General features: G+C 34.4%; 1 protein-coding gene across 1 annotated transcript in view; it reads left to right on the top strand.

Moving 5' to 3' along the window:
- ZPBP (zona pellucida binding protein) overlaps window positions 1-6,377 on the top strand; it is a gene marked incomplete at its 5' end in the record, with an annotated part of 157,299 nt that extends 150,922 nt beyond the window's left edge. The window contains one exon of the mRNA XM_004694483.2: window positions 6,243-6,377. Within this exon, the coding sequence (XP_004694540.1) occupies window positions 6,243-6,337 (95 nt within the window). The remainder of the gene's footprint in view (window positions 1-6,242) is intronic.
- Between the last annotated feature and the right edge of the window lie 5,682 nt (window positions 6,378-12,059).

The following is a 12,059-nucleotide window of genomic DNA, read 5'->3' as shown; positions in this document are numbered from 1 at the left end:
GACCTCCCTGCTGCTCCCCTCAGCAGTGTACCTTCTCCACTGCCTGTTCTTCTCCCCACTTTGTCTCTGGTGAACCCTCTCATGCCCCTGCACCTCTGGCCTGTACCCCAGTTCTGTATGCACAAATAAATAAATCTTTTAAAAAAATCCAATTATGTGTTAAATAGAGATAGTAATCATTATTTCCATGTTCCTAATCTTAAAGGAAAAGTTTAGTCTTTTACATTGTCTGTGATGTGATCTGTGAATTTTCATGAAGGCAGGTTGAGGATGTTCCACTCTATTCCTAGCTTATTAATATTTTACCATTAAGTATTTATTATATTACTACCAAACATAGTTCTGAGTAATGTAAGACAGACTTTTTGAAATCGCAAAACAATTTTGGCTTTCAGAGAATGTATAATATAATTGGTTATAAATCCTTCTTGTAAGAAAATATATTGTCAGAAGTTTGACACAGATTTAAGTTCTCAGGAACAAAGAGAACATAGAATTGAGTTCTCAATCACTCTGAGTGCATTATGCTATTAATCTCTGCTTATCTCAGTGATTTGCTTGTAGTAATGCTGAATGAAGCTTTGCTAAAAGTTTGACCAGTATTTCTCTAGGCCTTCTTTTTCCTTTTGATATAGGACTATCCTATTTCTGCTATCAAGCAAGTTGAATCCCAGTAATCTTAGGATACTTGCACACGTTCACAAACAATCAAATGAAAAAATTAGAATTTGAATGCAGATTTCATTCACTTCAAAACACCTATTGTTTCATTTGCCCTTTTGTCCTGCTTATCATCACCTATTGGACATAGTTTTGTTTTTAACTTTTATTGAGATGTGACTGACAGAGTTGTATATACATAGTAGTGAGTTGATATATGTATATATTCTGAAAGGATTTCTCACATCTAGTTAACTATCACTTCTGTCATTTAGTATATTAATATTTTGGGTTAGAATTCTGTCAGGTATTAACTTTCATCTATAAGCTAAATACAGTATAATGACCTAATGTCTAACAAATGAACTGTTGCTAGAGGAGACTACATTATTACTAAAATTTGTTGAAAATAGAATGTTTATCAAAGTGATACTGAATTTTGTCAAATATGTTTCTACATTAGTTGATATCATGTGTATTTTTTTCCCATCATATTATTAATGTAATATATTACATTGAATTTCATATATTAAACTATCCTTGCATTCTAAGAGTATCATAATCGGTCATGGTATATAACCCTTTTAACATGCTGTTAAATTGAGTTAGTATTTTGTTGAAGCTTTCTCCATCAATATAAATAAGATACTGGACTGGCCTATATTTTTTTCAATTACTATCATTATCTGGTTTTGTTACTAGAGTCATTCTTTTCTCAGAACAAGTCTGGATGTTTTCCATCCTCTTCAATTATTTTGGAAGAGATTAGAGGTTGGGTTAGTTATTTTTTAAATGTTTTATAAAATTAATTCGTGAAGATTTGTTTCTGGTTTTTTGTTGAAATATTTTTTTCTTATTTTTAGAAAAAAAAATTGTAATAACACATAATGTAAAATCATTAAGTATGCATATCAGCACTCTTAATCTTCACATTGTTGTGCAACAAATAGTTAGACCTACTTTATAAACATAAACTCTAAATCATGGAGCGACTTCTTATTTTCCACTCTTCCTAAACCCTGACAACCACAATTCTCTGTGTTTCTATGAGCTTGATTATTCTAAATACTTCCTATTAAATGTTATTTTATGGCTGGCTTGTTCTACTTACATTAACATTCTCAAGGTTCATCCATATTACAGAATGTAATAGGATTTATTTCTTTCTAAAATTGAAGAAACTTTACATTGTATGTATATACCACCTTTTTTTTTTTAATCACTCATCCACTGTTGGGCAATTGGGTTTATTGCACCTCTGAACTGCGGTGAATAATGCTACTATGAATATGGGTGTGCAGATATTCCTTCCATATTCTGCTTTCAGTTGTTTTGCACACATATTCAGAGGTAGGGTTGCCATGGTAATTCTATTTTGAATGTGCAAGGCACAGCCATCCTGTTTTCTATATTTGCACGTCAGAGTTCAGCTCTGACAGGGGGCCAGTCAGGGTCTTCTTCCCAAAGAATGAGGCGGTGTTGGCGAAATGAGCAATTGAGGCAGACACTGACACTCTAGCTGGTGCAAGTATCTCCTGCCGAAAACTTCAGCTGTTCTTTAAATAATTTCCAAGAGGTGAGGTTATATCAGTGTGGGCATTGAAGCAAATCTTTAATAATTCATTCCATGGCTACACCAAAACATTTGTGGTTACATGTTACAAAGAAAACCACCAAAACCAAGCAACATCCCCAGTTTTTCAGCATGATCAGTCATTCTAGAGAGCATCTCAAGTAAAGCAGCAAGTCCTTCTTTGAACAATCCTTTCTCAGGTTAAATCTGGATTCAGATCTGTTTCTTTAAGTCCCTCCAAACTGTCCCAGGAGGAGATATATCCTGATCATGTTTACCTATATTCCTAAAGACAATGTACACTCTTGATTTATGCGAAGGTACTTTTCTGAGAAAACCATTGTCAATTAACCAGTTATCGATGTCCAATTAGGCCGCAAACAAAAGAAGGCCAGGAATCACTTAATGGTCAAATACAATTGCTATTGGCCAAAAACAATTACAAGGTAGTTCAGTAAGCATTGATATAGATACTCCCCTTAGTATGTCTTCTTGGGAACTAAGCAGCCTCCATTTTCTAGGGAGCCTCCCCCTTGCCCGGATCTTGTCATAAGACAGCATGGGTAGCATCGCCTACATCACTTTCCAACAAAAGCACAATATTTCTAGTTTGCCCAAATGTTCATCAATAAGTGTTCATTATTTTTTTTCTTTTTGATATTATTCAGCCTAAAAGATATATGGAATGAGATCTCAGTGAAGTTTTGATTTGCTTTTCTCTAATAATTAGTAATGTAGAACTCCTCATGTGTTTGGACCTATGTGATTTTTTTTTCCTGATTTCTCTATATTCTTAGTTTTTAAAAGACCTTGTGAATTTTCCTTTCTCATAGAATCTCACACTGCTTCTTTGATGGGCTGTAGATATTCCATTGCATTTCATCACCAATTTCTTGTCCTGTGCATCTATAGTTTTCAGGAACATTGTTAGTTTTCCCCTAGCCTGAGTATAGGTTCTGAAACCTGACACTCTAAAATCTGACATAGAAGCCAACCTTTTAGGTGAGGATCACACAATTCAAACATTGTCAGTGTTCTCTGATTTGTGGGATAGATATGAACATTGATTGCTTGCTTCCCCCAAAGCACATGGCTGCATTGGAGAAGGGGTAGAGCAGGAAGAGTTAAAATGCTGCATGATTCCTACCATTTTGAACATGTCTTTCCTGATTGTACATCCGTTTGATTGCTGTAAATCTTTGATTTCAGAGTTCCAATAAGATTATTTTAACCAGCCTTTCATTATTGCTTGAACATTCTATAAGGGCTTGGAATGGGATGGTGAGACAAGCCTTATTGTTTCCATCTTGCTGAAGTTACTGTCAAAGTTGCAGTTTGACGTTTGTTTGCATTTCCCAGAGGTTTTGAGCTCTTTTGTGTTGGATCAATAAAAGTGAAATTAATTGGATATTTATATATGTATTTTTTCTGCCTATTTTTGTCCTTTTTCCATTGATTTATATGAATTATTTATGGATTCTGAATCATATACCTTTGTAGTTCATAGACTGCAGCAGCTCTTTCTTGTTGCTATACTATTGCTATTGTTTGATTCTAAGTTTTTAAATTTTCTTTTGCTACCATAGTTATTCATTTTCCTTCGTTTTTAAAAAAATATTTCATATCCAAAATTTATGAAGATATTTTTCTTTTTTCATTTTTTTTAAATATATCAGTTAGTGATCAATCATCAATGCTTCTTCTCTTATTGCAATATATTTGATTTAATCAGGCTGTTCTCATAACCGTAGTTGTGGAGGCCTCCCTGCTAGTGCAGGGATTTAGACACAACATTATGAAGCATTTACCAGCCACTATGACATGAGTTCAGTCCCTGGCCAGGAAGTGACACACATGATGCACTCGCTCCCACTCGCTCCTCCCCTCAACAGTATTTTTAAGTAGATCTGCCTGTTGTTCCCCCTCTGTCTCTGGTGAATTATTTCACCTCCCCATATGTCTCCCAATTTTTGTGCATAAGGAAATAAATCTTTAAAAAAATAAATAACTGTAACTGGGAGGTGTACTACTCAGTGAGACTCAATCCTTGTAGATAACTTTGCTGATTTTATACTTTAAATTTAATTAAAAATTCAGCATTTCCCTCAATTCAGCTTAAAATGTTTTAGACTTTTCCAGTCAAAGAGTCCTCTGTAATACTCTTTGGTATTACATATTGTATTATGAAGGTTTGTTAGAATCTAAGAATAGTTGTTAGAATTTCATATTTAATAAATGTGGGATACATGATTTTACATCAATATCAGTACTATTTGTAGAGAATGTACAAAAAGACTATCTGCAGATTTTTTCATGTGTAATGTTTTCACAATGATAAAAAAGTACCTTTGGTGAACATTTCCATATATATTATATGCTTCCAGAAGTGTTAATATATAATGTTTCACATCATTTGAGAGACTTTTATGGGATTGTTAACTTTTATCACATGCATTGCCACTCTAAGCACCCTTGTTATTATTGAAGCAAATAATTGTAACTTGTACAGATAATTTTTTTTTATGTGAAGCATTGCTACCCAGTGAAATACCTATTAAAACATGAGGAGCACTCATGAAACCTAGAATGGAAAATGCATTTTCTAAATATTTTCCATTTGAAAATATTTTTAAAAGTATGATATAAAATTAAATAATAAAACAGACCTAACAGTGCTGTATTTTACTAAATCATTCATGGTGCTAGAAAAAGACTTTGATTCCCATAGTTATGCCTTCAATATGCTGTTGACATCTTTGTGTACTTGATTGACAATATCTGCGATAGGGAAAGCAGAAGTGATATGATCAGTGACCACAGTCCAACTGGAGGACTTGATGGCAGCATCTGACCTCCATGACCCCACCCCAAAGAAGAAGTAGATAGAGGTAGCAGTCACCACAGTGCATAGGGTATATTGCATATATAAATATATTGAAATCATATGATTCTCTTGATGCTTTTTCATCCTGGTCATTAATTTCAACCCTTAAAGTATAATATGAAGTTTGTTGTTACTATGCTTGTTTATAAGGAAACTGGAAATAAGAGAGACTATACCTGAGGACGGAAATTTTGTATTGTCGGAATGCTAACAATGTTATAAAACAACAGTACTTCAATTAAAAAAAAAAAAAAAACTTAAAGAGCGATCAGCTTTACACAGAATCCTAGAAATAACCTTAATGGCAGAGATGATATTTGAGTTTGGCTTCTTCCTACACTTATTTGTATTTTGTCATGCAGAGGTAGCTCTGGCAAACATATCCATGATATACATTATCATTAGGAATGATCAAACTTGAGATCACATAGTCTATTTTCCTCCCAAATTACACATTTATCAGTTACAGATTTGAATTTAGGTCATTAATAATAACCTTTTCGTCCTTTCCCTATTTATAACTGTCTTTATGCATCTAAGGTATGGTTATTATGAACCACCTGATAGTCATTTTTGGTTTTTGAATGAACTCTTGTTTCTGTTATATCTTACAATATGACTCAGTCACACTTCAAAATTCTGCATTATGTATCAGTAAAACTTTCTGAGGTTATTGTCTTGATAAGTTAAACATTGAAAGTTTTGACTTATATGAAGTATTTGGAGTAGTCAAACTCATAGACACATATAGTAGAATAAAAACTAACTGGGGTTAATAGATGAGATTGTGAGGATATGTTAATGGACATAGAGTTGCAGTTTTTCCCACTTGAAAATGTTCTGGAAATTAGTTATATATCAGATCTGTATATAACACTACTGAACGGTAATATTAAAAATGGTTGTGATGGTAAGTTTTATGTTACGTGTATTTTTACCACAATTCAAATATACAGATGTTGATTTATAAGACTAATTGAGACATGGAATTAACAAAAAGTCACTTTTAAAACTTTATTAAAAAATCTCCTCTGAAGTTTTCACCTCTGTGAATATAATCTCCATGTAAGTTAAAATATGACACTTTAGGACACTAGTACTTATTAACTTATTCTTTATTCACAGTGATCTGCAGCCCTGGATCTTATAACCCCCGTGATGGAGTTCACTGCCTTCAGTGCAATAGCAGCCTGGTGTTTGGAGCAAAAGCATGTTTATAGGCCATTGTTTGAGGTCTTCTATGGTTTATTGACACACAAAAAAATATAGCTTTGAAATACTAATATATAATAAATCACTATATTAAATATATTTGATTTTACAAAAAAAAGTGTCATCACTTTAATTGAAACACTATATCCAAAATGTTTTACATAGTAATCTTTATTAATGCCAGACCTGTGATTGACTCTAAAATGTCACTGATTTTTAAAAATTATTTCAAATATTAAAGCATATTAGACTAATCCAGAAGTTTTCAAAAATATCCCATTCTGTCATTGTATGTTGACAAAATGCTCACAATCATATTCTTCCATAGTCATATTAATTGCAGATCATTTTATTTAGCTTTATGGGTTTTTATTTCTTCTAGTTTCACCTTTCATAATTCAAAATCACTTTTTTTAAAAAGGCTTAGAAGTCTAATATATCATTTTTTAGTCTATAGTACAAGGAATAGTCCCAAATACATCAGAAGTTTTTAATTGAATCAAATGAATCTGCCTGTTCTGCTCCCCACTCTGTCTCTGGTGAATCCTCTCACGGCCCTTGCACCTCTGGCCTGTACCCCAGTTCTGTATGAATAAATAAATAAATCTTCAAAAAAAAAAAAAAAGAGTCTGGGAAGGCAGAGACAGATTTATAATATGTGAGGTGTTAAGAGGTATTCAAGTCCAGATCTGATCAGGAAGATGGGTGATCTGCGATGAGTAGAAAAACAACAGAGGTGTATTAGCGTAAGCTAGTGGAACTTTTGCTTATAAAAGCAGACTGAATATAAGATCACATAAATTTCAAAGGGAAGAAAAAGGTAACATTTTAAAATCAGGCCATAAAAACAATTTGCAGAAGTTGGAGCAGAGAGCAAAACAGAGAAAGGAGAAATGTAACTTCTTTTCTTGGATCCCTCAATGAAATACTCTTTGTTCTATTTTATTAGTTTTATTTTAGTTGTGTGTGTATTCATTCATTCCAAGTTAGGTATTCTTAATTTCCTAGTTATTTTCATAGCACACTGTTTTGTGCCTCATTTTTTTTAATTAATAGATTATTAAAGGTCTATGAATATAATTCATTAGGATAAATTTTGTTTGTTATATTAACAGATGGAGATGTTGAAAGTTGTTTAAATTGATGATAATTGTATGATAAAATTTTTAAACTAATTACCAATACATATTATTATAAGGCAATTCCAAGTGTTTATTGTTTTTTGTATCATAATATATTTTATATACTGTCTTTATTTTATTGAAACATTCTTTAAAAACTACATGATACTCTGAGTTTAGTAGTGCACATGGTTCTCATTTTTTATTTTGCTAATTGGATATTTTTCTCATTAAAAATGTGCAAATATGTATTCATTTGGCAGTATATAAAATGAGCCTTGACAAGTTAGGTCTAGTAGTTTCATTTAAAGGAAACTGTCCTTGGACGTTAAATAAAAAGTCTGGTGAGATGCCCAGCAGTATTATTTTTTGCATTATATGTAGCATTGAAAATTGAAATAATCTAAATGACCTCTAAAAGCAAATGTTTGAATAAATTTTGCTATTTCCATATGATGGAATGTTATGTATCATTTAGATTTTTAAAGCAAATGAACCAAAATGTCAATTTCATCAAAGCGCCTCTCATGATAAGATCATATATGTTAGTTTTTTTTTTTTAATTAGTTATAATATGGAGAAAAGACTTCTCCTCTTCCTAAAAGTAGCAAGTTACTTTAATCCTGTCTTCTGGAGTTACATAATGTCCTGCTTGAGGGGGTATTTGTCCCAGGTGAGTGTAGAGCTGGCAGAGGAGTGCCCCATGTGCCTTCCTTACCCTCAGTCACTTTTTCTTCTTTCCTCAGGCCTCCTCAGTGTAGACTTTGTTCCATAATTGCAACAGCAGGTGCAGGTTGCTACTGTGCTTCTAGGAATTAAGTTTACCTTCCACTCAGAAAAGGTGAAAATGGAAGTCCATTACAGGACTTTTACATTATATTAATGCAGTGTTACAAATATACCTGAAACTGTGAGTGGAAAGTTAATATGTTCATTTTAAAGTTCCATTAATGGAGGCAAAGGGACTAAAATAATGAAAGTGTGTGTTTGGGGAGGGGGATATGAACTTGGGATGAGTATATAGTGGACCAATGTATAGTATAGTATACAGATCATCCCTTTAGTTTATAGTGATCCATACCCTTCACATTAATCAACTGTACAAGTAATATACTATTTACTTCCTCATGGACTGCAGCTTCAAACTCTCACCTAGTTGCTGCATGCAAGCTAAGGTTTAAAATAAGGGGTTATGTGTAAAAGGTCCAGGGCCCCTCTGGTCTACAGACCATTGTTATGCCTCCACTTTCCCCAGGTGATGAGAGAAAGGCAACTTATTTAAAATAGCCACATAGAAAAGGAAAAAAGAGAAAAACACCCTAGTCATTGATTACAGGTAGACAAGGCATAGTGAGATCTTTGTGCTATAAGATTGGTGCAGGATCATTGATTAATCTCTGATTCTATCCATTGTATTCCACTTTATGCAACTCCTATAGTTTCTATTCCTTCTCTGTTAGAAGTCAGAGGTTCAGGATCACTGCCAAGGTTGAATTATTCAAGGAGCCATACAGTGGGTTGGGTTGTGTCATCAAACTAAAACATGGTGAGAAAAGATGAAGAGGTACTTCAAGAGCCCCATGTTCTCTTCATTCTCTTCTGCTCAGTATCTATCTTGCCCCTGGAATTCTGACTCTGTGGAACTACAATCACTTCAGGCATTCCATCTGCTACTTGGTGTACAGAAGATGAGCTTCTCCAAAGGTCTATTTCTAAAATTTAGTCTTATTGGTACAAAGACAAAATGAATATGATTGTCAGTGGTAATCCATGGCTTTCAGTGGCAGAACATTTATCACCTGTTGTCACTGGGTCATGTACCTATAGAAAAACAGGCTTGGCGTCCAAGCAAGTGGTGAATTAATATGACTTAATGTAGACGCTGAAATATAAGGAGAGGTAACTTGGTTATGTTTAATTGTACTTTGTGAAAAGTGAGTTCAGCATTATGATTGCCATGAAAGTAGCCCTCTCCTCCTGTAACAATTGCGTATCAGAAACAAGTAATAAATGGGTATTATTTTAGGTCACTGAATTTATGTTGATTTATTACACAATAATAGAAAACAAAAATGATGCATATGTCACCAAATCCTGAGTGTACTCAGAATGCAAGAATGTGAATGCAAGAATGAACTGAATTTAATGAGCTGCATGTAATTACCAGGGATTTAGGCTCAATGTGTTAGTGTGAATAGCTGGGGAAAGCACTAACAGGTTTCTCATATGATTGACTAAATTCTAAACCTAAGGGTGGATTACACTGAGAAGTTGTAAGTCTGTAATTACTGTAATTACTGTAAACCAAATAAGATATCTAAAGCGTAAGAGAGGTGGTGATACTGAATTAGTTTTTTACATATATCTGCAAACCATCCTCTACTTTTTTGTCTTTGATATGTCTTCAAACCCTGATTTTTGGAGTTCTTAATGAAGGAAGTATTTGCCTTCTTAAACATTCTGTAAACACACTTCTTTTGTGAGCCAGTAGTGAAAGTTGAGAGGCTGTCATTGAAATCGACCTCACAAATCTAAAAGGGATGATGGCTCTAAGAGTGATACAGAGGAAGTCAAGAGGTCAACAGGTACCATGGAAGTCAAGAGGTCAACAGGTACCATGCCTGGTGGTTCAACAATTTAAAACATAGCACTACAAAGCTAGCCATAGTCACTACAGTTGGAGTCCGATCACTGGCCAGGTAGGTAGGTGACCCACATGGCCCAGTTGCCTGCTGTCCCTCTCAGCAGTGTATTTCAGTCAGTCAGCCTGTTCTGTTTCCCATACTGTACCTGGTGAATTCTCATATCCCTACATCTCTGGCCTGTACCTCAGTTATTACATGCATAAATAAGTAAAAACTTTAAAAAAAATCATCAGGGCTGAAGCAGTAATAGGAGTGATTTGATCACAGACACTAGATGTGGGGAAATTCCTCATGGTGTCCTTAAGGCTAGTGATATTGGGAGCAGTCCAGTACACCACAATATTATAACTTAGGTTTATTGAAGCTATAAACTTACTTCAAGGAAGCCTGAGTTAGATGTGACTACTTAAATAATTTTAAAAATTGAATTAGGGACCCATAGGTGGGAAAGAGGTAGTTCTTCTTGAATAAGTCAAATCATGCATGTAGCTGCTGATACAGTGAATGATTTCATCTTGGAGTGTTAGATTTTTTTTTTTCATTTAGTTTCCCAAAAATACACAGCATATTGTGTGCCCTACAGCATATTGTGTCATATTTATTGTTCAGATAATTTGACCTTTCCATCCACGGTGTACCACGCTGATATTATGTTAAAGGCACTCTGCTGATTGCAACTGGTAAACAAGAACTTCTAATTCCTTAGACAACTTTGTAAGCTCTTTGCATGACAGAAGTTTGACTCCTCAAAAATTCAGAACCTTGACATTTTGATAAAATATGTAGAGAGTCTGTGATCTGGGGCATGATTAGGAAATAAAGTCTTCATTTGTTTCCTTCCAAACCAAGAGGTACCCCTGCAATTGGAGTTCTCTTAATTTAGGAGTCAAAATTTATTTCAATTGGGTATGCTACTGCTTATCATTGATTATTAACCATAAAGGTAACCAGTTCTGAGGATTGCTCAGAAAGAGATAACTAACCATTTCAGACCACCATACAAATTGCTTCCAACTAAGGCAATGTAACCAATCTAAATGCATTCTAATCCTAATCTAGATTGTTTAATTTATGAAAGGGATTGCAAAGACTTTTGGGAAGGTACTTGGGGGTGAGGCCAATCACAATGAGAACATTTGGGATATTAGAGAAAGTTGCACTGCCCTTTTCAGGTAATTATTTTGAGAAATTTACAGATTGGTGCTGGGTTCTGGTTTTGACTGCTGTGCTATTAAGCAACTATGAAATATGTATAATCTAACCACTAAATTGTGAGGTTGTGCATTGCATTATTCCATGAGCCAGTGGGAGTGGTGTACAGCTAGCTATGTGGTGGGCTCAGGTGGCCATGAAGGAAAGCATGATCCCAAGTGACTGACTCTCGTGGTGCTACTTCTATTTTCTCACTTCACCATGTAACCATGACTTCATGGGATATTCTGTATGACACATTTACTGGGAAAAATGTTTGAACCTGACTTATGGAAGATATAAGTTACGTTGGCAACCTACAAAAATGTGTTGCTGCAATAATTACAGAGGTAGTCCTGTAAGAGAGTGAGAAATCTTGAGCAGTGCAGCAATTACCAGTTTATTGGAAATAAGAGATATCTAAAGAATGGATAAACATAACAGTTCAGCTCACACTTGAGGGACATGGAAAGAACAACTAAAATTGGTAACAATATATTGTAAGAAAATATAAGAACTTGATTTCTCCAAAGGAGCTACTGAATATGGAGGCATTTGCATTAGAAAAACTCACCACAAAAGAACCACATTAATAAATGGATCAGATGACCATTCTGCTGCAGTGGTAAGCTTCTCTTCCTTGCTAATCAGTACATGTATGAAGTGATCATGGCAACAAAGGGGGGACTCTGCCTGTTTACCAAGGTGTAGTCTGCCTACAGCAACTTGTGCATTCCCCGCTTTCCAACAGTGGGGTCAAAGAATGAGCACCT

The sequence above is a fragment of the Condylura cristata genome, unplaced genomic scaffold, assembly GCF_000260355.1.
Source record: "Condylura cristata isolate star-nosed mole 26May11 unplaced genomic scaffold, ConCri1.0 scaffold00044, whole genome shotgun sequence".
In the NCBI taxonomy this organism is placed as follows: domain Eukaryota; kingdom Metazoa; phylum Chordata; class Mammalia; order Eulipotyphla; family Talpidae; genus Condylura; species Condylura cristata.
This window is presented reverse-complemented; position numbering and strand designations above follow the sequence as displayed.